The sequence below is a fragment of the Peromyscus leucopus genome, chromosome 8a, assembly GCF_004664715.2.
Source record: "Peromyscus leucopus breed LL Stock chromosome 8a, UCI_PerLeu_2.1, whole genome shotgun sequence".
Lineage (NCBI taxonomy): Eukaryota > Metazoa > Chordata > Mammalia > Rodentia > Cricetidae > Peromyscus > Peromyscus leucopus.
In genome coordinates, this window is record NC_051085.1 from 43,361,083 (window position 1) to 43,387,482 (window position 26,400).

The following is a 26,400-nucleotide window of genomic DNA, read 5'->3' on the forward strand; positions in this document are numbered from 1 at the left end:
ATAAGTCGTTCTCTAGATAGAGTACAGAATCACCCCAAGGTGCTCTCAGCTACAGCTACAGCTCTCAGCTCCTTCCACACCCACCTCAGGTGACTTTCTACCTTTCTCAGACCCAAAGAAGTCACCGTCCTAGAGACTTCTTTCACCATCAAAATACTTTTAGCATGTCGATTTACTTTTAGTTTTTTTAAAATTGATGGCAGCTATCGCTTCTACCATCACAGTTTCAATAAATCAGAACGCCTCTCTCAAATGAAACTAATCCTGATGGCACAGTTACATTTCTTGGGACTGTCCTCAAAGCACCATCACACAAGTGTTTATGTGAAGGATTTTTAGCCTCCTCTCACATTCCTTAGCTGCCTTGGTTCTTTATCTAGGGCTGGAGTTCCATGAGATTTTCCTCTTCCATTCTAGCGTGTCTATTGGCCTCATCCTTGTCCAGGTCTTGTTTAGGGAACAGCCCCTCACTGTAACTGGTCATTCAATATTAAATGGTTAGCCTTGACATCATATAGATACATGTAACAGTACGTGGATTGAACAGGTTGTATTTATATGTTTAGGAATGTGTGTGTGTGTGTGTGTGTGCGTGTGTGTGTGTGTGTGTGTGTGTGTGTGTGTGTGTGTGTGTGTGTGTGTTGTGAGCATGAATTTGAGAGAGAGAGAGTAAGGGAAACACATGAGAGGATTTGGATGGAAGAAAGGGAAGGGGAAATGACATAACTATATTTTAATTTTAGAAAGCAAAATGAACACTAATTTTCAAAAAGAGATGGTCAGCTATACATGCTAGCTAGGATGTGCAAGTGATAATTACAAGCGTTTGCTTCTAATATCTATATGTAATAACATTGTAGCTTCTAAAAGTACTCTCAGGTGAGGTATCTTAGAACATTTTCTTTTGGGAAAAAATGTACTTAAGAACATGTATGTTCATATTGCCAACCCATTCTTTTGATAAAGGGTTAAAATACGGTGCTTTTTTTTAATCACAACTCATAATTTTATTCAAGAAAAGAATTCCTTAATTAGCTTTATGAGCAGTAGTCAAACTTGATGCTCTTGGGCATTTCATAGTACTGCCCTTGAATATTCCCAAGCACTTTCAAAACTCATCCATCCATGTGTCTGTCATTCATAAGACAAAATTCATGTGGGTAATTAATGAATGACAACTTTAGAATGGTTGCTGATGCAGGTCGCAGGGAATGCATCCTGTGAGTGACCACAGCATGAACACAGAATTGAACTTAATGCCTTTGACTACCGATGGTCCCACTGGTAGAAGACTGAAGAAAGTCTGTCCTGAAGGTAGACCTGGAGGAATGGCTTCCCTCCCCTCTCACGTGGCCAGCTTTCCTTGTTGGGGTTTGGCAGGGTTAGATGCCAACTGTGTTTTGGAGTGGAATTTTATCACTACTTCACAATGTCGTTAGAGTTCTCTGGAGGCTGTACTACCGGCTTTCTCCACATCCTGCTTTTACTGACTGGTACCATCTGTGTCTAAGTTGGCCTTCTTCTCCATAGCAGTTCTTCAGGAAGCTAGAACTATCAATATCTACATTTGGATTCCTCCCACTACCACACTCAGTGTTTTATACACAATTGAATATTATTTTTAAATGCCTGAGCACTAATAACTAGTATTCTAAGTAAAAGACTTTCAACTAACATTTCTACCTTCAAAACCTATTTGATAATGAATGTTTCCATTATCAAATGATCTAAAATTAGTTGATTCTTTTTACTCAAAGATCGCAAATATGATCAAATATCCAAAGCACAAAAGGATGTGAGTAAATAATATTCTATCGGGCCAGCAAAGTTAGTAAAAAGGATTTGGATCCTGTAAAATATTGAATGAGGTCCAAGGCAGTGTGGTTAGTGTGTCAAGGGCATCGTGACACGGAAATGCTTGTTCATATAGTCCATTAGGAACAACTTCCTCTTTCAAACTAATATAAATTTAGTAAAGTCAATGGGTGAACCCTTAAGTGGTTCTCCTTCATAATTTTCAAAAAAGTGTATTCCCTTACAAATTACATAATACATTATATGTACATTGGGGGGAGCAGGGGGGAGCATGGAGGAAGTGGACTTTAAAGCCTCATTTATTTGTAATAGCTTATTAAATTTGATATTTTCAGGGGCCATTCCTGCACAGAAGAAATGTCTCATTTTTTTCTGCATTATTTCTTTGAAAGAAATCTTTAAAGTGTCAGAATATTCATTTATTTACTTATTGTAAGAAAGCAAGAAACTTGGGCAACATTCCTTTGGATAGCATTCAGGGTTTCAATTCAACATAGATGCCTGCATATGATGTACATGTGCAGGGTTTAACAAGCATGATTAATTTGTAAGTCCTTACAGTTTATGTGTGTTCTTTCAGTCCAAAGCATACCTCAGACTTTTGACATTCTTGAAAAGCACCATACTACTGAATTTCAATTGCCCATCACATTAACACTACCACACAAATGAACAGATGAATATGTGTAATTACATACACACTTATATATTTAATGTATAATATACATACTTTCCTTCAAATAATTAGTATATCCACAACCCAAAACAGATTCTGAATATAATAGAACCAAAATTTCTATTAGTAAATCCCACCCACCTATGAGAATTAATTCAAGGGTGAGACAATAATAAAAGAAGAACATTTTAAAAACTTAAATAAAGATCCCTATCATATGGAAGAACTCTGAATCCTAACCACTAGACCACCAAAGGTATTATTGTTATTTTAAATAATTTTTATACTCAATATTTACACTAAACAATAATTACTATTTTTAGATCTAAATTATAGTATCTGTATTTTTTGTAAGACCGTATACATAAACAGTCTAATGTAATCAACCAAGAAAAATAGAAACAATTTTTCTCTGATAGGAAAGTCCTCCTCCACATCCCGGAAACACGCTTTATTTACTATAGAGAAAGCTCTTGGCTGCAAAGCTGTGAACCCTTTAGCTAGCAGAGAGTGGCCTTGCTGAATCATTATCTCAATCATGTTCCTGTCTGGGCCTCTCTGCTGGAGCCATGATGCTTGCATGAAACATATGGTCCAAACACAACTAAAATACCGAGCTGATCAACCTCCAGCACATGCCCAGTAGAGAAATGAGAAAATGAACCAACAAAGAACTCTTCAGCGTCCATGGCCTACAGTCTCCTAATGCTACTCATTAACATCGGCTTGAAACATTCTGCATTAAGCAGCCTAGTGTCTATCCCATGAGCTCCACGTAACTCTAAAGCTATGCCCAATAGAAGACACTCAAGAAGATGCCTGCCTGGTGACATCGCAGTCACATTCTGGGAGCTCTGCGTCCACACTGCCGTCCTCTGCCATCCTCAGGGCACGCAAGTCCTCTGCCACCACCATGAAGCTTCCACTTGCAAAAGCCAGGCTCTGCAGAGCAGAAGGCTCAGTCCTTCCTGGGTAAAGAGAGAGTTTCTCCCCTTGTCTATGCTAGAAGTATGAAAATGCTCTTGGTAGACAAATGGTGCTGGTTGCCTGTCTGTTAACATGACACTGGGCAGTCACAAGTGGTCATGTTTCTAAATAAAACCCACATTCATGAGCATGTGCCAGGCTTGATCTCCTGGAATGTAGGCCACGAGGGTAAGAAGGGAGAAGAAGCTCAGTGTAATCTGCCAGGAGGAGCAGGTTACAGGTCTAAAGAAAGGGCGGCAGAAACCGTGACGACTGCAGACACTCCACTGTTCCATGAGGACGGTCACCTTTTCCTGTGGATTCCTAGCTATAACAGCAAAAGCTACAGGAAAAGAGGAACTAGCTGTGTGCAAAACTACGAGCAAAACCTTCACAAGAGCTGCAGATGGCAGCAGCAAATGGAAGCAGATTCCCCCTGTCTTCGGACCCCTCTGCCAGCTCAGTGGTATGAGTAGCGGGTCTAAGGGGTTGCTGGGGAAGGGAGGCAGGAGACTGTGGGAAATGGTTTGATAGCCACTTTTTAATAGACTATTTGATCATAGAAAATAATGAGGAAATACTCATCTCCACCTCATATATACAAAACCTTTGTCCACTTAAAAAATATGATACAAGGTGATCAAAAATAACACTTTTAAGATAATTTTTTTAAAAAAAATTCCTTTGATAGAATTTCAGGAAACTTTATTTCGTGAATTTGGGGAATTTTCAAAATTTTTGCACAAAGCATATAAGAAAGATGAAAAATGTACAAAGCATGGGCTGGTAATGTAGCTTAGTTGGTAGAGTGCTTTCCTAGGAGGCATGAAACCTTGAGTTTGGTTCTCAGTATGGTGTAAGTAGGGCATGGTGGTCCCTGACTGTAATCTCGGCACCACGAGGAAGGTGGAGGCAGGAGGATCAGAAGTTCAAGATCATTCTTGACTTCCTGTGGAGTTCAAGGCCAGCCTGGGCTAAATGAATCCTTGTCTCAGAAAATAAAGGAAATAAAGGTTCCCGGGGGTGGGGTTGGGGGCTGGGGGTGGGGAGTAGTGAGATTACTTAGCAGGTAAAGGCAGCTACCGAGCCTTTGATGATCTGAATCCATTCCGTGAAGAAGAGAACTCCTCACTCTAGCAATTTGTTCTCTAAATTCCACACATACATTGTAGCATTCCCCTGCCTCCACTCTGTGCAAAATATATAAATAAAAATATAATTAAAAAAAAACCTCCAAAAGTATGTGCCAGATTCTGTTCTGTTTCATGAATCAACAGTTTTGCTGGAAAGGGGGAGAGTCATGAATGAGACTGAATAACAGAACTGAATAATACTGCTGGCAACTTACAGCTAAAGACAGGTGTGGAGGAAGTCCACCAAGCCCGAACACAGTAAACAAGGAAAGAGAAAGCAAATGTGATAGCCAAGTGTCTTCTGGGAGAAGCCGAAAGGCAGACTAAATGCAGTGTGGCCTTAGACTCCAGAGGAAGTTGATGACCAGCCTATGATCTGCTCTAATTCTAAAGGTGGTGCCTAGAAATGGTCACTGTATCTATTCCAAAGTTTCCCACAGGAATGCATCTGCATCATGAGATTCTAAAAAATGGTCATAAACTTCTTAGCAAAGCACCCATTTCTTATCAACACACAGCTGACTCAAGTTTGTTTATACGAAAGAACAATATCTAGAAAATTCTCACCTGAAAAATCACCCAGACATTCTGTAAATGAAGATGACTTTGACGGGAAAGTATCATCTTCCAAGTATTGTTAGCTAACAGCTGAGCAGAAACTAAGCCAGCTGCCCACAACAGCACTGTGTTTAAAGCCCATTTGAAGTATTTTTGGCATAGTGCATCTTCCTTCCCATATTATTGCTGAGATTCATGAAGGAAATTTAACCAGTTTAGCAGTTATACGGACAAGCACATCGGTCCATGAGTCAGAATCTGACACACACAAAAATCCCCAGGGTGTTGCCCCAGTGGGAGGTCTCTCTAAGAAGGGAATTTATAGTACACGAGGTTTCAATTTCTGCTTCGGAAATAAGATTTTATTATGATCTTCATGGCTGAGATGAGAGACTAAACATCACATTGGGATTCAGAACTGTTGTGCATTTCAGCTGTAGGGTGATTTCAGTTGAGAGATACATTATTTCCTTCCCTATATGTCCCTGAGCAGGGAGCTTACTGTTTTTGTCCAATTTCTTTCCATGTCTGCACTGCCAACATATACTCTAAGGAGGAGGCCCTCTCTGGTGGCATTCATTCTCAGAGCCTACTAGTCTTTGTGACACCCAAATTACTTTACAGACAAAGGGCCTTGCACGGTACTCAAGCCTTCTCCCACTGAGGCACACCCCAGCACCAGGCTTTTGATACTCGATGATTCAATAGACAACGCTGTCTCTAAGCATCGACATCCCAACATGAAGGAAGGTATGCCTAAAATGAAGCCTCTCCATCACGAGTTCCTCTTTTAATATAAAATAACCTCTGTGCATCTTTAAGTCGCACTAGTGTTTGAATGGATGGCAAAGGCCCTCAGATGTTTTTCCTTTGATCCCTTTTATTCATACTGGCTCTCTACAAAATGAACAGAATAGAATCTGCCTCTCCAAACACGAGACACCCATCATTATGATCGATATTATGGCTAAGCAGAAAGTTACAAGAAGGAAGCAGTTTATTTTTATGAATATAAGCAGAAGGATGAAGGTCAGCCTCACTCCCACACCCCACTAGCTGAACACATAACAGAGATGCGGTAGCTCTTTGTGTTTCCTACTACAGGGAAGAACACTACAAATATTGATGGAGTGGCTTTTCCTCCTTCTCCATGGGTGGTGGAAGACCCAGGAAGCCCCCAAATGAAGAACCTTCTCTTGTTTGGATACCACTCTCTCCCTCTCCTAAATTCATTTGAAGTTAATGAAAGAGCCATTTATAGGAACAGCAGGAGCACAGTGTCACCTCAGGCAATGTAGTAATTCAGAAAGAAGGAGTTAGGTATTGTAGTCCCTTTAGCTTGGTGGTTCTCAACCTGGGGGTAGTGACCCCTTCGGCAAGCCTCCCTCTCCAAAAACATTTACATTTAACAGTAACTATTTACAGCCTGACAGTAGCAAAATTACACTTATAAAGTAGCAGCAGAAATAGTGTTATGGTTAGGGGGTCATCACAACACGAGGAACTGCATTCAAGGGCCGTCGCAGCATTAGGAAAGTTGAGAGCCACTGCTTTGGTTGAGATGAATGAGGACGAACAGGCATTAGCATCCCGCCCCCCTGCACCCCCGCTGGCGTCCTAGTACACCTGGTGCCTTTTACCTGGCCGCGATGAGGTCCAGGAGATGCTGCCACCTGTCGTTCACTTTGCCTAGCTTGTACTGAATCTCGGAGGCTTTGCTCTCGTGGCTGGCTTTAGCGAGCCGTTCTCCCATTTGCTGGAGCTGGATTTTGTTCTCTTGGGCAACAGCAATTTCCTCTTGATAATCCTGCACAATAAAAGCAATCACTGAGGTCAGAAGGCATATTCTTAATGCCTTCATCTGGCGTCTCTGGAAACATGCTAATTACAGTTTCTACTATTTGGACAGTTTGGGCCCCAGGAACACTGTGTGTGTGAACATCAATCTATGTGTGTACGAATTAATAGTGCCTATTGCTCCTGATAATGTGGCATCCAGACTCAATTATGGCATGGAATTTCTGAAAGGAACTGTAAGGCACTTTCTGTTTACTTAAAAGGGCACTAGGTTGGTACGATGGCGTATGACTGGACTCCCAGCACTTGAGAAGTAGAGGCAGGAGAATCAGAGGTTGAAGATCTTCTTTGGATACAGAGTGAGTTTGAGACCAGCCTGGGTTGCATGAGACCCTTTCTCAAAAACAAACAAACAAACATAAAAATGCTAAATAAATATATAGACATATACATGCATGTTGTGGCTTACGTAGGGAGAAGACGGCCTTAAGGGAGAGAGAATCGAAAGGTGAAGGCGATCTCAAAGTAGAGAGAGAAGACTGGGGGTGGGAGGCTTAAGTAGGCAAGGGTTGCAGGATAGGGGAGAGGAGAGGTTAGGAGAAAGGTTCAGCCAAAATGAAGAAGTTATTAAAAAGTCGTACGGAAACCCAGTACCTTATTATAACCAAAATAAAAATATAATTAGAAAATTAAGTATTTCATGGGAGTTGGGCACAAAATCCCACCCTCAGTGGTAGAGCTACTGACAGTCGTTAGCTGCTAGAAGAGGAGGAGATGGTTTTTGCGAAGAGTGTAGTCCTTGGTAAGTTGACCGTGCTCCAAAGGAAACCTTACACCCAAGAATATTTGGGCAGCACAAGTTTGCCTTGATGGGTTTAAAAAAAAAGACACAAAGTTGGGAGGGTAGGGAATGGGAAGTAGACCTGGGAAGAGTTGGTGGATGGGGTGAATGTGACAAAAGCATGTTGTACCACATCCTCAAAAAACTAAAGAAAATTTAAAAATGGCATTTGAATGTAGATACACTGAATAGCTAGAAAAAGCTATTCCTGGAAGCTGTAGGTTATCAAAAGTCCCAATCCTAGGGTGGGAAGCCTAGTGAGTTGTTAGTCAAAGATGTCCTTAAAATAAAGCAAGCTCTGGCCATCCCTCCTGGCTACCTGCACCAAGGACTGGGTAAGAGGACAGAGCTGTGGCTGAAGACACCACATACCTTGGCTGCTAAAACTGAATTGAAAGCTTCTTCCCTACCAGCTAGCTTTCAAAGTCTCAGAAGGTGCTATGCAGATTTATGGGAAAGAAAAGGCATCACCCATGGTTAACTCTATGAACTGCAAGGCCAATCTGCCAGGAAGCATGTGTAATAGTGGCATTACTGCCATGGAGGTAACCAACTGTTTGTTCCCTGGCTGAATTTGAGGCCCACCCTGCAGGAGTCCATGTCAGATAATGTAAATATGGTCAACACCCATAGCTGGGAGATCATAGGTTGGGGAGGTTGGCATGACTGATCACTTTTACTTAAAAAAATTGTCATAGGGTCAAAATGCCTTCTAAGTATTTGCTTTTATAAATATTTAGACAAATGGTATTCTTAGCCTTAATCATGGAAGCCTCCTTTTCAGCAAATAGGTAGACTCAGAGATGTGTTACTAGACAAGATGCTGAGGCTAAGTAACTAGTGAGTGCTCAGCCCCAAGTAAGACATTTAACTACCTTCTTTAAGGTTTACGGAACATTATTCAAGAGGGGATGCAAATAAATAAGCCATCTTATTGGCAAGAAGAAGGGATGAGAAATGCCATCTTCTAGGAAAGGAACAGCCATGACAACCACCGCAAACTCACAGTAGCTACCTTATACCTACACCAGAGCGACTTAAGAATGGATCTGTTAACTAACAGCCAGGGCTGGATAGAGGAAAGGCTCAGGGCCACCACTCCTCACTCCTGAATCACTGCCTTCAACTGTGCACCTACGGATGGCTCACCAGGCTTCAGTGGAGAGTTCTAATCCAGTGCTGAAACAGATGGCCTTGTTTCAACAAATGGGTCACAAAGCAAAGCTAAAAGTCATGCATCTGGGAAAGAGAGTACAAGGTGTGTAGGTGTGTGTGTGTGCGCGCGCGCATTTGATAATGATAGGAGAGAGAAAATAAAGAGGGGAGAAAATAATTAAGCATTATACACATGTATGAAAGTGTGAAAGGAGAAAATCAATAAAAAGAACATGTGGTTCGGTGGAGTGGCTCAAAGGTAGATTGCTTATGCAGCACTAGTGAGGACCTGAGTTTAAGCTCTAGCACTCCAAAAAGAAAGCAAACCAAACACAATAGAAGAATATATATAGATGCAACTTGGAATATGATTGGGGAATCATATCTTACTGCTATAGTCACTAAAAAGATGATTTATGGTATACATAGAATTATTCAGCATATGAATGGCTGAAAACAGGCTTAGAAGACACATGCACACATAGGCATGTCTGTGACAACATTACGCATGCGTATCCATGAATGTGTATATGTGTGTTTATGCACATCACGTCAGTTATGAAGACTTTATATATGTCGATGCCAATAGACAGTGATCGTTGGCTTCGAGCAGATTGTCACGTGGTTTTTCCTACGCGGGCAAACATGCTGAGCACTTCCTAGTAATGCTTCACATTTACAAGAGAGACAATCAAGGCTTTCGAGTTCCCCAACTTACTTTATCTACAAACTAGTAGAATTAGTATTTCAAGGAGCTTTTCTTTTCTTTTCCTTCTTTACTTTTGTGCACTGGGAGTCAACCGTGGGCTGCCTGCATGCTAAGGAAGAACTTCACCGCTAAACTATGTTCTCAATGCCACTCTCCACTACCTCATTGGCTTTTTCTGCTCTTCATTAAGAAACAAGGTCTTACTACATTGCCTGGGCTAGCCTTGCACACGCTTTGTAGCCTAGGCAGACCTTGAACATGAGATATTGTTGCCTAGGCTCACAAGTAGCTGGGATGACAGGCCCAGACCACCAGGCTCACCTACTCAAAGAGTATTTCCAACAAATATCGTAGCAAATAATACAATAAAATCACCCACATGAAAAACTGAAGTTTAGTCATTTTCACATTTTGGCTATATTTTGTTCTAGAAAGTTTTTTTTTTAACCATTCCCAAAGTGTACATTCTGTATTTCATTAAGAGAAGCAATAAGAATATAGAGACACTGAATGAAGAATTACTCTTTAGCAGAATGTAACTAGTAGAACAGTCCTGCCTAATACAACATTTTGACACCTAGCAACCAGCAAAGCCCCACTGTTAGTAGATGCTACAATAAAGCCTGTATCATCTTGGCCCAGGAATAAGGACCAAATAAACAAGTTGGTTACTCAGAGATTTTTCATATTTATATAGAAAACTAATAAAGTCATCAATGCTATATGTTGGCTTTGGAGTTTAACTTTGCTCTGTATGTGTGTGCATTGAGAAAGAGAAATTTTCCCAATAACCATGTGTATTGCTCTTCAGAATGAATAAAGCTGTAATCTCTGTGTTCAGCGAACATGAACTGCATGCTTATGAGAAGTTAGGTTCTGCTGCGGACGCAGTGTGGAGAGCAGAGAACACCACAGATTCTGTCCATGTTCCAGGCAGGTTTGCAGCCTGATGGGGCTCTTGTACCAGGCAGGTAACAAAAAGTAAACACGAAAAACACACCTTATGTGTGCTAATGAAACATACAAATCGACATCCTGGCATGAATATTTGCTTCAAAATGTAGAAACTTGACTTAAACCTACACAAACATTTAAAATTATGAGTCAATTCAGTGAGCCCTGCTTAGACATAAAAAAAAAATGTCCTAGGTCCAAGTAAACCCACAAAATAATTTCATAATGCATGGATAGCTTATAACAATAGGAGTTCAGAATTCCCAGGAATGTCTTCATTTCTACTGAGGGCCCATAGATCATATTTTCTAGGGAAAAATCAGTTTAATTTGCCTTAGGATTTTTCCTTTCAATTCCTCTGTCGTGATGCCCATCTCTAAAAACCAACTCATAAGAAATAAAAACGAGAGAAAAGTGGTGTGTGTAAATGATTCCTCCAGGGCAGAAAGCAGGAAGTTGATTTCCTCACCAAGCAAACGCACCCTGTAGATTCTGTATGTAAAGTGGGTCTTCCATAATGAATGTTATGAAGACACGGCTTAGTACACAGGGACAGGAAAGCACCGGGGAAGAAGGGAGACCCCCGGCCACCTCCCATTGCTCACCCCACCTCAGCCTCCGCTCACCTTCTTGAGCTTTTCTATCATCTCTTCAATGAGGATGTCTCCGTTCTGGGAGACTTTGCCCTCCATCTGGGTCAGCCACTCACAGAGCTCCTTGTTCTTCTCGCTGAAGACGGCCCATTCGTTCAGCCGCTCGCTCACTTGCTGCCGTCTTAAGGAGACCTGGGAAGATTAAGGTGGGATGGTTATGAGAAGGGTAACAACAAGAGAGCACTCCTACCCCGAGGAGGGAATGGCGTGCTGAAATGGGCAGGACCTGGACATCCCAGGAGGCCACTGTCTCCTGAAATATAGAATTTGCCAAAAGAAATACAGAGAGTGAAAGGGGCTGGAGAAAAGGCTGAGATCAACGGCTGCTCTTGCAGAGAATCCAAGCTCACCCCCCGACACCCCAGGTTCACTGCCTAACACCCACATGGTGGCTCACAACCTTCTGAAACTCCAGCGCCAGATGATGTCCTCTTAGCCGTCCAGACTACTTGCTGCTCTTGCAAGGAGGACCCAGGTTCAACCCCCAGCACCCATGTGATGTCTCACAACCCCCTGTAACTCCAGTTTGGGGTGGAGGGGAGGATCTGATGCCCTCTTCTGGCCTCCACAGGAAGCAGGCACACACCTGGCATATTTACATCCATGCAAGCAAAACATTCATGCATGTAAAATACAAATAAATAATTTTTTTAAATAGAGGGACAGAAGGACAGAAGGACAGAATGGAATGGAGAGGAAACATCAGTTGGGTCTCCTGTATCTGGAGTGTGTGCTGAGAAGAAAGCCAACAGAAACAGAAGATGACTCCAGAAGCAGAAAATGACTCTTGGCGTTCAGCTCTGACCCTAGCAAACTCCTTCACTTCCGCATTTTTAGTGTTTTTTTTTCTTTTTATTTCTTTTCCTTCTTTTTTTTGTATAATTTTGGTTTTCATTGTATAGACACAGGTTTTAGCTCTTAACCTTTAAAATGTAAATAATCAACATTTCACATTAAACTTGTACAGAACACAGAATGTTTAAAAAGATGTGGAAGAGTATGCAAGCTGAGTGAGCATGTTTTATCTGGAATTATTAGAACGAACCAGGCAGGTTTTTTTGTTTGTTTGTTTGTTTTTGTTTTAGCTTCACTGATATATAATTCACATAACAGTCTCTTTACAGCATACAACTAAATGTATTTTTATATATTCAGAGGTGTACAATTATGACCATGATCAATTTCAGAATATTTTCATGCCCCACCCCAAATATCAGTGCCTGTCAGCAGTGTGGTTAGTTTTGACTGTCAACTAGATGGGCTATAGAATCATCTAGAAGGCACACCCCGGGACCTGTCTGTGATTGGCTGAAGGGGAAAGACCCACCCTTAAAGTGGGTGACATTTTTCACTTGTCAGCCCAGACATAAAGAGGTCTCAGAAAAATGGAGCATACACCTGTGTGCCTTTGACTCTGCTTCCTGAGCGAGTGTGGCGACCCTGTTCCTGCTCCCTCCTCTGACATCATACTCTAGGTGCTTCAACTCTCCAGTGTGGACTGAAAACCAGTGACTCTCTAGGGAACCTCCAGGCCTTCAGCACTGAGTTGGGACTGTCCAGGAATGCAGCATCATGTACCAGGTTAGCTTTAGCTTTTTTCCCCCCAGAGTCTGTGTAGCATGCAGACAGAGGTTATCAGACGACCCAACCCCAACGATATAAGCAATATACTATATTACCTTTTGTAACACACATATGTGGAGGCGTGCGCGCACGCGCACACACACACACACACACACACACACACACACACACACACACACACTCCATCTCTATGTGTTTGCCTATTCCCAACATTCCATGTAAGCTGGAATCACAGTTTGTGTTCTTTTCTGGTGGCCTTCTTTCACTTAGCGTAGTTTAAAGGTTTACCCATGTCAAGGGATATATCCATGGTTCATTCTTTCTCACTGTTGGCAACAGTTCACTATGATAGACGCAGTATATTTTACTTGTCCATTTATCTGACTGTGGACATCTTGGTTGATTCTAATCCTGATTTACTCTGAATGCTGCTGCCACACATGCTCATGCATTAGTGTCTACACAGACACAGGTATTCATTTCTTTAGGTATGTCCTTAGTAGGATTGCTGGATGATACAGTAACATCAACAATTTTTTTGTTCAAAGTGGCTGCAGTGCTTTACATTCACAACATGGTCATTCTCCGTCTTTTTGACTAGAGCTGCATTAGAGGTAAGAAGTACTTTACTACTATGATTTTCATTCATCTTTCCCTAATGGATAATGGTACTGATGACCTTTCTTGGTCATGTGTATATCTTCTTTACAGAAAAGTTTAACAATTCATATGCCCATTTAAGAAACTTGGCAGTCTACTTTTGAGTTTTTAGAGTTCCTTAACTGCTGCTGACACAATGGTTTGTTTCTCAGAGTCTAGAATGATTCGTTCTAGAATTCTAAGATTCTGTGCCTTCATAATGCTCATGATTTTGCAGTGCTGTTTAAGTTACCTAGGAGTGTTTCTAGCTGAGTGTCACCATCTATCAGCAAAATGAAGTATGATTAGTATGGTAGCAGAAAGCTGGAGAATGGTCCACCGAGGCCCATGACATGTTAACCAGTCACTGATTCTGCTGAATGAAATGCAAACCCATCAATTTCAGTGGTTTGGATTTGGGAGTATTTAACTCACTATTTTATTATGAAACGTTTCAATAAGTTTAAGTGGAAGTGCTGTATGTTAAGCATCCAAGGTACATGTTCTACTTGCCACTAAAATTGCTGACATTTTCCTACCTTTTAATATTCCTTTTACTATTAGCCTATTTACTAACAGCATATTGGGTTGCTGTTGCTTTGAGACAGGACCTCAGTATGGATCTCAGGCTTAGTCTCACATCACACAATAAGTTAGCAGTCAGGCTGGTCTAGAAGACATGATCCCTCTGCCTCAGCCTCCTGAATGCTGGAGTTAACAGCTATTGACTACCAGACCTTGCCTGAACCCTTCATTCATTATTTTTTATTTTTGTGTGTTTTAGTTTTTTGATATTATGTAGCCCTGGCTGTCATGGTACTGCTACATAGATCAGGCTGGCCACAAATGTAAGGTGGTGAGATTATAGGCATGGACCACTGCATTTGTATTCTAAATTAACCTCCCTTTAAATAGGGAAATAAAAACACTTTTAAGGTACCCTATGCTTCTTGGTTACCAATGCTGCCTCTGATTGGCTCTCACAGTGATTAGGTAGGATAGTACTCAAGGTCCCATAGAGTCCCATTTGTCTACGATTGTATACCCGAGATGAGCTGGGAAGCAGTTCACAAGCCTTGGGATACTTTTCACAAGACCAACCTCAGGAACATGAGGTTCCTGGAGAGGAGACCACACGGCCTACCACGGCTTTTGAAAAATTTCCATTAGAAGTTCCCTCTTCTGAGTTAACTGTGCCCATTTAGATAAAATATTTCTCCAGGTTGGGATCACTACCGAGTCGACCAGTGTTACCTCACCAATGTAACTCAGTCTGCCATCTAATTTTCTTTGAGGTGGAAAAATACAGAGGAGACAAGTGGCGATAAACTAACTCATTTGGGGTGAGGATTCATAGGGAATATGAGTCAAAAGGTCCTGTAGACAAATCTCATCTACTCCGAGCTCTACCCAGACGCTGTTCTATGGTACGGCCAGTCAGCACAGAAGAATCTGCTGTTCTAAAACACTAAGACTGTGACTTCTCCACCTGTCATTCACATGACATCAGAAACGGGAAGCGGGGGTGGGGAGGTGGGGGAGTGGGGCTGTGGCTAAAACCTGGGTTCAGTTGACAAGAAACTTTCAGGATTGGTGACTCTTCCCTAAGGATAAGAAGCTTCCTCTTTAGGAGTTGAGATGTATTTGTCCCATTCTTGAACTTCCTCCACATGTTGGCCATGATCCAAACATGGATACCAGGGCTCCCCTTCATCAACACCTGCGGAGGGGGGGGGGTGATTACAGAAGGATATCACCTATTTCTCTGATGAGTAGGTGCACCCTATCCCAGGGTGAGTTGGACAATTCAGGTACCAGCTTTGGGCCAGTGAAAGGCAGGATCAGAAAAGCTGGCATCTTTGGTACAGGCTGTAATGTACATTAGGGTCAGACATCCAGAAGCAGCTGAGACCCAAGGCCAGTGTCCACTACGCTGCCGAGGAGACCACCGCAAGTCACTCCTCTTCTATAAGCCTTCCTCTTGTCACTTGTGAACTGACATTCCACTTTCTCCAAACACAAGCATTTAGTGTTTGCAATAGAGAGTCATCGTCAGTGTGTCGAGGGCTGTCCTATGCTCCAGGATGTGGTGTGCGGACAGGAAGGCACAAGGAAGCAGACAGCTTAGAAAAGGCTGGTATACAACACGGGTTTGCCAACTCCCCATCTCAGTCTGGTCTTTTCTTTCCTTAGCATTCCTGTGTTCAGCATCTCCAGGGACCAGCTTGAACACACACGTCCTTTGTGTTTGTCTTGCAACATGAAAGCATTGCTTTCATGTGTTTACTGTGGAGCTATGACTGGAAAAAAAAAACTAAATATGTGGGCTGCAACCATTGGGTGTGAGCCAGGGCCCAAATCTTTTTGCAAAGATATAAATTCGTAAGAAGGGTGGCATTCGATGCTGTTTATACACTGAATATTTAGGCTATGTTTAATGAACCATTTCTTTTCTTGGATACAGTTGAAATCCTGAATTTATCAGCTCAGCACATATTTGCATTTTCTTAAGGGTAGAACCACAGTGCATTGCCTCCAGAGTGAGACAGCTGAACAGGAAGTACAGTTTTTTCTAACAGTAAATATTTTTATCATGACATTGTGGGTGTAGACACACACACACACACACATACACACCACTGAGTGATTCTAGTGGTGTGGTGTTAGATGTTTACATTACAGCTAGAATCACACATGGTTCTACAAAGAAACAGAAGAAGAAAAGTGACATAATCCGCAACTGGGCCCAGCTAGGACAGATCCCTTGGGGTGGCTGAAAACCTCATCCCTTCTGTGTTTGCTCTGAAGCGCCACAGCATCTACTTACGGCTGTCTTCCTCATCCTCATCTGTGGGTCCAGTTACACCTCACCTTTCCTCAGCTGCTTCTAAGCGAGCAGGGCAGGCTCTCCCCTCCTTTAGCAGACATAATGTCACCTACGTTCAGCTGAGTTTGTCGACTTTTACGAGGCACAGGCTTGTTCCCTGTTGTGGTTTCATATTTGACATCAGTTCACCAGAAACAACAGCCTCGAGAGTCAGTAACTCCTCTGTGTCCCTGCTCCAGAATTCTTACATCTTGGCACCTGGCCAGACCCCAGGCTACATTCTCACTGGTTTAAATACATGTAGATCAAACTGGGACGGGTACAGGATAATTATGTCTCATTCTCATACTTTAAGACTCTGGCAGGGGAAGTTTCTAGAAGCACCGGATGTTCTATCGGCTTCCTCTCTCTCTCTCACGTTCCAGTCTACTCGCCACAGGTGCACAGGATTAATGTCTTCACAGCGTGTCATGTATTGTCATGCAGATTTATCTAAGTTTAGTGGGCAATTTTAGAACATATGAATGTCTGGCTTAAGAATTAGCAATAATGATACTTCCATGGCACTGTTCCACAATTTTCCCCGAATCAGAAATTATCGTATGATCATAGTTTTCTCCATCTCCCAAATATTAAAATTCTGTCACTATTTTATCCTCAGAGAAACCAAACTATCAGGACATGCATGTAGTTCATGGCCTTCATTATTAGCCATATGCAGAGAACACTTAGCCACTGTGGGCACCGGCTGTCCAGAGAAAAGGCCTGTGCATCTAAGGGCCTCCAAGTCTTGGGATCAAACTATAGACATTTATTAAAAAAAAAAAAAACAACATGTGTTCCATGGTGGCATGGAACAAGGAGGAAACGGGAATTCACAGGACTATGAAAATACTAAGGGTAGAATATTTCCAAAAAGGACTTCACAGGGTTGTAAGATAGAGAAAATAGGTGAGCAAGCCAGAAGAAAAGTAGTCAGTCTAGCTAGGCATGATCACAGCCTCCAAGAAGGGATGTTGTGAAGGTTTAGCAGGGAACAAGGAGGTGAATTCTGAAGAGAAGGTAGTTGTAGCCTTCTCTCAAAATTAAGGAAGTGATAAATAGGGGGCTGGAGAGACAATTCAGCAGTTAAGAGTGCTTACGACTCTGGCAGAGGACCTGAGCTCTGCTTCCCAACACCCACACGACAGCTCACAATCCCTGTACTAACTCCAGCTCCTGGGATCAGACACACTCTTCCTGCCTCTGTGTGATCCTGCATGTTCATGGTATATGTGCATACACTCAGACACACACACATACATATAAAATAACTACACAAGTAAGTGCATCTAAAAAAAAAAAACGGACTGCTGATATAGGGGAAATATTGCTAAAAGGGAGAGAGAGAGACAGAGACAAAGAGAGACAGAGAGAAGAGAGAGAGAGAGAGAGAGAGAGATTAGCACGCTCACAGTGGCAAATGAACAACACTGTCATAATTTCTTAATTATCAGTACCCATCAAATACCTTCCATTTATATGTTGTATCATGATAAGACCTGTATATTATTAGATGGTAGTTGTAGTAATGTGTGCATGCTGAAGCGTTCAGAAAATAATTTGTGTGATGATTAATCTTGTCACTCTCTGTATGAACTCTGCAGAGGCTCCTCACCAAATACACTGAGAACATGGCACTCTGTGAAAGGTGGCCACTCTCGTGTTTCACAACTCAGAACGCTAACATGTCAGTGAGAGACATCTCCTTGTATCCCTCACTTTGCAAGGGTACATTCACAGGGAACTGTTGAAACACCTTCGAAGCACGTGAGTGAATATCCCTTTGATCCATTATGTGAGCAAAGTCTGGGTGTAGATTAAGTATGGGGGCTGGGGGTTTCAAGGAACACGTTTGTTTTTAATATCAAACAAACCATAAGTAAGAGCCCTCTCAAACTCTGTTAGATGGTTCTAGAAGCATGAGGAAAAGAATCCGCAATGTCAGGTCAACTGGGGAGGATGAAGAGAGACAGAAATATCAGGCAGAGTGGTTGGCACAGGAGCAAAGAAACCTAAGTTTGGGCGCGCAGAGTCCCCCTGCCACGGACCCAGTCCTTCTCCTTCTAAGATCCACACCGCTCCACCCCCACCATGCTTTAACCTCGTTAATGATGTATGTGTTCCCTGTACAACAATCTCTCCTCTGCCCCCCACCTCAGCACTTAAGATTTACCCATTTCAAGAAACGTTTTTTTGTGCATTCACCAATGCCCGCCACCCTGAGCTAGCCGGCATCTTCATGCATTGTTTTCATCTGTTCATTATAGACTCTTCTTCATAACTGTATAGGACTTTCTCGGCTGACTTTGGTTCCAGTGCAATTGGACACTTAATGGAAAGAATTTCTATTTACGACCTGTGTCCACACAAATTGCAAGGACCGATCCACTGAACAAATGTGTATGAGAGCCTGCAGCATGGCCGGAATGATGCTCAGGGCGTGTTATAGCCATCAGTGTGGCAGGGATTCTACTCAGGGGGTGTTACAGCTCGCAGTGTGGCAGGCACAGTGCTTGGGTGTGTAATAGCCAGCAGGGTGGCAGGCATTCCGGGTTATGTTATAGCCGGCAGTGTGTCAGCATGGTACTCAGGGTGTCTTACAGCTGGCAGTGAGGCAGATGTGGTCCTCTGGGCACAGCACTAAAGAACAAGGCACCGACACTTCTGCCAAGTGCAGCCGCGGGCTCTTAGGTGGCCAGCAGGCTTCATGGCGAACCTTTACCCGATGTCCCTTTTTGCCCAGGATGCTCTCCTGCTGCCTTTGCATCCATCCTTCCCTTTCAAAGATTAAGTTAGAATCTTCTTTAGCAACTTGCACACACAGGAGGACATTTAGTAAATAAGGTCAGCCTAACAAGGCCGTGCACTCATGAATTCATAACAAAAAACTATGACTGTTCCAACAAAAAAAACTATCTCTAGAATCTTGTTATTACTAAAACTAAAACAATGTGATTCTTCCATGTTGAAAATCCAGAACACACCGCCAGTATTGACCCAGCTGAAAATTCACACCTAGAAAGCACAATAGTTTGGGCCAGGAAAGGAAAGAGAAAGAAACACTTCAGTATAGATGAATCCAAAGTATAATATGATGATATAGTTGTCCTTATTCTGAAGTATTCTGGCAATGAACACAGGTTTCTCTGTCTACACAGTGAGTCACAGGGTGAGTCCAGACATGGATCAGGCCTGTCTGGTGTCATGGATTGCCCCCCACCTTCCCATCCCGAGGAGCTACTTCCTCCTTCCAACCACATCTTACTTGGTGACACAGCTCTTCCCACTGCCTTTGCAGAAGCTCCACGCGCTCGTTCAGGATGGAGACGTCCTCGGCACTGATGTACACGGCCAGGGCATCCCTCAGTAGGGTGAGTTCCGCCAGGTCATCTGTCCACCTCCCAACGGCGTTTTCCAATTCCTACATGGGAACAAACATCCATGAACCCCCATGACAGCTTTAACCCTTTGGAGGGGCCCTGGTGGCCCTTCTTAGTACAACTCCCTGTCTACAAATTCTTTCTGAATGCCAAACTCGAGCTCTGTTTTCTTTGCATCCTACCTAACTGGAAAACCTGCCAGTGCTTCTGATAAAACACCAAGGTTCCCTGAAAAACCTTCCTTCCATCCATTCACCACCACACTGATCATTTTAGGATGGTGTTTGTTTTCTCAAGATCCAAGATTTTAAAGTGTCATGGCTGCCTTTATTCTGAATTTATAACATCCTACAACCCTGAGACCATGAACACATCTAAACTGATTTCAGAACCCCTTAACCATCCATTAGTTTGTCCGGCTCCTGATCACACAAATACAATATTTAAAAAGAAAAATTTCCTAGGTTGAACGTCACTGGTACATGCTCAGTTGACACATTCTGTGATAAAGGCTGACCACGAAATATCAAGCTTTGTTACAGCTTCTCTTCCACTTATAGTAATTTATTAGGTACACATTCTGTAGGACCAGAGATTTATTGAAGCTATTGATTATGGACTTGTCCTTTGGAGGGCATTGTTTGGAGAAAAAAAAAATCCCTGTAGCCATATTCCAATGAGCAGATGTGGGTGTCTCCCACGCTGTGACAGGTGAACAGTTTCGTAATATGTTGTCACTGTCGCTCGCTGCCAGCTGTTGCTTTTAGATTCCAGCTCATTTAGTGGATGAATGGAGAATTTCATACAGTCTATTCTCTGTCTTTCCTGTCTCTTTACACCAGAGACAAGTTTCTAAAGGAAAAAGTAATTAACAGTACTATCTGGGGCTAACTTTCCAGGCAATTTAAGCAAACAAGGATTTAGTCTGAAATTTTCAAGTAATTGCTTTGTTTTGCTGCCGAGGGCGATTTGGGGAACAGCATAAATGGAGCTGTGTGGTAACATGTCCTCCTAATCTCCAAACTCAAAAGCAGGACACTTGTCCAAGTATTTTACTGGCCAAAAGACCAGACTTTCCAGGTGAATAAATATACAGCATTCTGTCTATACCTTTAGCCAGATTAAATTGTTATACCAGTGTAAGGACCGTATTCTTTAATATCAACCCTGCTCCTCCCTGCAACTCAAGCATCAGTTCATGAATTTAAAAAGAAAGAGTTAACTGTGGTGATATTTGCCTACACTCCTAGCACTGACTCCAGAGACTGAGGTACAGGAACTCTGTGAGTTTGAGGTTCTACAGTAAAATCCTCTCTAAAACCAAACTAAACCCAAAGAACACACACACACACAACACACACACACACACACACACACACACACAGAGTAAAATCCTCTCTAAAACCAAACTAAACCCAAAGAACACACACACACACACATACACACACAACACACACTACACAGTAAAATCCTCTCTAAAACCAAACTAACCAAAGAAAAACACACAATTCACCACACACACACATACAAAACACACACACAGAGTAAAATCCTCTCTAAAACCAAACTAAACCAAGAACACACACATTCACACACACACCACACACACACACACACACCCCACTACATGCAACCAAGCCAGGTTCAGACTCTACCTGTAGTTCAGGCAGTGTGGCTGAAATACAGTCTGGAAATACAGATAAATCTGTCAATTACTAATGTGAAACATTAATGTTACTCTTCTATTTTCTCATCTAGCATAAGAAAAACAACAATGTCCCCATGAACATGTGTCACACCAAATGAGAGACCACTGGCATACAGGAGGAGTCTGGTATTAGATCATGCCCATTCCTGCTTATCAGAAATTTTCTTTATTAGATTAACCTCACAGGTTTTTATTTATTTGTTTGTTTGGTTTTTTGAGACAGTGTTTCTCTGTGTAGCTTTGGCTGGTCCTGGAACTTGCTCTGTAGATCAGGCTGGCCTTGAACTCACAAAGATCTGCCTGCCTCTGCCTCTGAGTGCTGGCATTAAAGGAGAGCACCACCATTACCCAGGTAACTACACAGGTTTAAAATAAACTCATTTTAATGTCCATAGCTTTTACATCTTCTTCTTTTGAGGCAAGGGTTCATTATGTATCCCAGTCTGGCCTGGAACTCAGAGTCCTCTTGCCTTAGCCTCTTGAATGCACCACATCAGTTGACCTTCACATGCACTTTAGTGTAACATAGCAATATATTTCATTCATCACCTTTGGTATAATGTGTATCACTTTTTAATTTCCTAATGCTGCCGTTCTCAAATTTCAGTGAGTATATTTTTATAACTTTTTAACTAGGAGTATCATACAGCAGTAATATAAAAATGCTTGTGGAACACCAGAAATGGTTAAGTTGAAAGGAAGCATTTATGAAGTTACTTTTTGATATGATCAGTCTATTACTCAGCCAAAAAGTGCTGGCCAGGCACTGTGCTTGGTTACACAGGTGTGCAGAGAGTAAATCTTACAGCCACTAAATCATGCTGGTCTTAGTGACCTCATAATCTAGGGAGTGGTCTATGTTACTCCTGATTGTGTCCAAGTACAATTAGATGTAATGATCATAATTGCGATTAGAGGTGGCAATCACAGTCTGTAGGTGGTTGAAGCACTGAGCAATTTAAGGATTGGGTCACTCCTTGCTTTGATAGAGATCAGCTATTTTTTTTTCCTGATTTCTGTACAGAGGGGTCTGCCAGGTAGGGTGTGCTCCTCTGCTCCGGTCTGTAGATTTTCCAAGATGCCAATCCTGTCCTTCTTTTCTTAGACTAGACAGTTTTGTTAGAATGATTCTCCAGTGTGGATGTTTCAGAAAGATATTTATTGCTCTTGACTCAGCTTTTAAATATCTTTTATGTTGGGTCTTAAATTTTTCATTTGCTTCCTCTGGGTAATCCATAAACTGGTCCATAACTTCAACCAACTATTGTAAATCATCAAAGGAGGTCTCATTGCATTGCTGACTCCCCTAATGGGCTCTCTAAGGACTTCATATGCTCACATAGACAACCCCAGGCGTCTCTCTGAGATGTGATCTCACAGGCATTATTCCAGCAGAAGTATGTGGCTAGGCATCAGGGACAGTCTCCATCCAGTCTCATACCTTGCACCGCATCTGCTCAGTGTGGAGTTCATCATGGTGGTCTGGTAGAGGCTGGGACAACTTCTTTTTGAAAGTTCGTAGCTTCTCCAGAGAATCAGCTATCCCATTCTCACATTTTTCCCAGTCCTATAATTGGAGGAGAAAGAAATTATATACATTTTTTTGGTGAGAAATTACAAAAAACATAAATGAAAATAAGGAAAATAAACACTCTTTTTAATGGCCAGGGATATAAATACATTGATGAATTGTGGGAAGGCATGTCCACACTCAATGCCATTTTGGAGACATGCCTTTGTCATCATAAGAGCTGAGTTCAGTCGGGCGGTGATAGCACATGCCTTTAATCCCAGCACTCAGGAGGCAGAGGCAGGCAGATCTCTGTGAGTTCAAGGCCAGCCTGGTCTACAGAGCGAGTTCCAGGAAAGGTGCAATGTTACACAGAGAAACCCTGTCTTGAAAAAAACCAAAAATAAAAATTAAAAAAACGGGGTGGGGGTGGGGGTTGTTGGAGAGATGGCTCAGCGGTTAAGAGCATTGGCTTCTCTTCCAAAGGACCCTGGTTCAATTCCCAGCACCCACACGGCAGCTCACAAGTGTGTGCAACTCCAGTTCCAGGGGATCTGACACCTCATACAGACATACATGCAGGCTAAACACTAATACACGTAAAATAAAAATAAAAGAAAAAAAAAGAGCTGAGTTTAACTTGACTCTGCTACTTTTAGCTGTTTGGATCTAATAAACAGATAATAAGACGTTATGCCTTAGTTTTCCCTGCAAAAATGGAAATAAAGTCTACATATGTTGAGGGATTAAAGTCAGCAATAGCTATCAAGGCACCAACCACAATGACCAAAGAATTATGGGTATCTAAATTGAAATCCATGCACAGAGTACAGAGATCATCTCAGTTTTCTGTCTCTCTCCTAATTCACACACAACTGTTCCTAGTATCTATACTTTCCCAAATGTACCATGAGGGTGGGTGGGGGGGAGGATACAGAATCTCCTCAGAATGCAAACAAGCATGAGGTAAGAGAAAGACAGAGTATAAAAATGATATAGCCTTAACTCTGATTTACTCCAGACACAACTATGAGCCGCTCACACTTGAGTGCCTGCAGAAGTGCAAGCATGGAACCACCATGGGCATCACAAACATGGTGTCCGCCTGGTTTTCACCTCACTCCTGCTTAAACGTGTCTGGGAAGATTAAGCATAAGCACAGAAACAGCCACTCAGTGAAAACTGGAAGAAGCGAGCCAATACATCATTTAGGAAATCTCTGTCTCGTGACACATGCTCTGATAATACCATGGGTTGCATGGTAGAGTGTGGCAGTCCAGAGCACAGTGGATCTCTGAGTGAAGACAAGGAAAAATATGCATGGTGTGTGTCTACTAGGAAATATGACACACCAAATTGGTACCAGGGGCTCCCTCTGGGGAATGGCAGCAAACTTGTGCTGGTGCGATGGGAAGTTTCAGTTTTCAGGCTACATGCCTCAACGACTACCTTTCAATAGCACATGGATTTATTGTCTAAGTTTTTTTTTTTTTTTTTTTTGTTTTTCGAGACAGGGTTTCTCTGTGTAGCTTTGCGCCTTTTCCTGGAACTCACTGGGCAGGCCAGGCTGGCCTCGAACTCACAGAGATCTGCCTGGCTCTGCCTCCCGAGTGCTGGGATTAAAGGCATGTGCCACCACTGCCCGGCCTTATTGTCTAACTTTTGAAATGCTTTTCTTTAAAGGAAAATGAGAGTAACAACTCTGAATGTTGTTTTTTATCGTGCCCTATTTGTATGTTATCTTGCCTCTGGTAACTCTTTTTAACTGAATGCCATGTCAAATTGCATTCAGTTAAATACATACCCTATGTTGTCCAATTCTCCCATTTTGGTGATATCAGTCATTTCTAGTCACAATGCTCCTAGTGCCCTCCCCAGACCAGCTGCCCAGTGGTCATTCCTCATACAATGATTCGCTGAATTCCAAAGACAATTGGTTTACAGCTAGAATTACCGAGAGCCAAACATGGCACCAAAGCCTGGTTCCTTCCCTTCCCAATGTCTCCCTTTGTCCCCTGCCTTCTCTTGCTTTGGTTCCTCCTACTTTTCATCCTAACATGTTCCTGTTAGCAACCCACAGGCAACAGTACTCTAGACATCTTTAGTGAAAAACTCAAGTTTGAACTTAGTGTCTTTGCTTCCTGAGAGTTCGAATCCAGGTTCTTGTTTCTCTTTAAACCTCCCCGATGGAACTTCACAGAAGCATAATGACATCTCCTTTCCCTAATTTGCACCAACAAAGGCTCTGCAAACCCAAACTATGGATGTTTTTGTCTCTGAGGCTCAACTTTGTTTTAACTCCTCTGTTTTACAATATTCGGTGTGCCATTTTGCTGGTCAATAATCAGTACTGTAGAAATCAATGATTGGTAAGCAAAAAATTCTCCGCTGCATAGACTTAATGTTTTCAATTAAATCAGCACATACCCTAGAGCTGTCAACAACACCCAGTGGCTGTTCACGGAGCTACACCGAGATGGTCAGCTCCTTGGGACAAAAATCAACAGTAGATAAGGAAGCAACACCATGACGACTTTGGGCATACATCCTCAGAGCATTAGGCTAACAGCTAAAGACAGAATTTTTATAGCATTGGTGTAAAGATACATGAAAATAAGTCTGGGTAGAAATGAAATTTCTAATCTCTGAAGACTTCCTTGGGCAAACAGAATATAATGCATGATTCAAAATTAAGGAAATTCTGGCAAGAGAAAAATAGAGATTCCCTTCTTCAAAGATGAATTGGACGGTGAAGCCAACCACTGTGCCCTTTTTCCACACGAATGATAAGGAATAAAATTCATGTCCTGTTCTGCATACTATCCATCAGAGTGAATGTTTTATACACGAACTGACAGGAGAGACAAGCGAATCCAGTGACTCAGACACCATGCATTCTCAGGTCTTGGGATTATATCCAAAAACCACATCACAAATTAAAATAAATATAAGATGAACACAGCCTGACCAGAATGAGTTACAACATTTTAAATCCTTGTCTGACACCAAGATGACAACTAATGACTCAGGCATATTATGTTACCAGTGAATTGCTCTGTAAGCAAATGGTGGTGTTTAATATGTGTTCGGTGGCCTTTTTGATTGATTGTTTCCTATTCCGAAGGTCTATTGCATAAGATCCCCAAAGTGAACCCAAGGTGTGAATATTTGAAACAATAAAGAAAAAAATCAGCTCAAATACTGTGACCTATCTCCTTCTATCCACAGAGGTAGCACACTGTCCTTAATAATCAAGAGAATCAGTGATAATCAATGTATGTAAAACTCTAACATTCCCTGGGTACAATTTTTAAGTGTTAATGACATCAATGATGTTATTCATGTGCCCACTACCTCATGATTTCCCAGAATTCTTCTGGTAAATCTTCACAATAGTCAAATGGATGAGGTAAAATTATACCCATTCTGAAGATAAGGAAAAAACTATGAAAA

The 26,400-nt window shown here is 42.0% G+C and overlaps 1 protein-coding gene across 1 annotated transcript in view; it reads right to left on the reverse strand.

Moving 5' to 3' along the window:
• Positions 1-26,400, reverse strand: part of LOC119086849 (nesprin-1-like) — a 191,335-nt gene that overhangs the window by 44,928 nt on the left and 120,007 nt on the right. Inside the window, 4 exon segments of the mRNA XM_037200369.1 lie at positions 6,789-6,955; positions 11,231-11,389; positions 19,615-19,770; positions 22,879-23,004. Of these exon segments, the coding sequence (XP_037056264.1) occupies positions 6,789-6,955; positions 11,231-11,389; positions 19,615-19,770; positions 22,879-23,004 (608 nt within the window).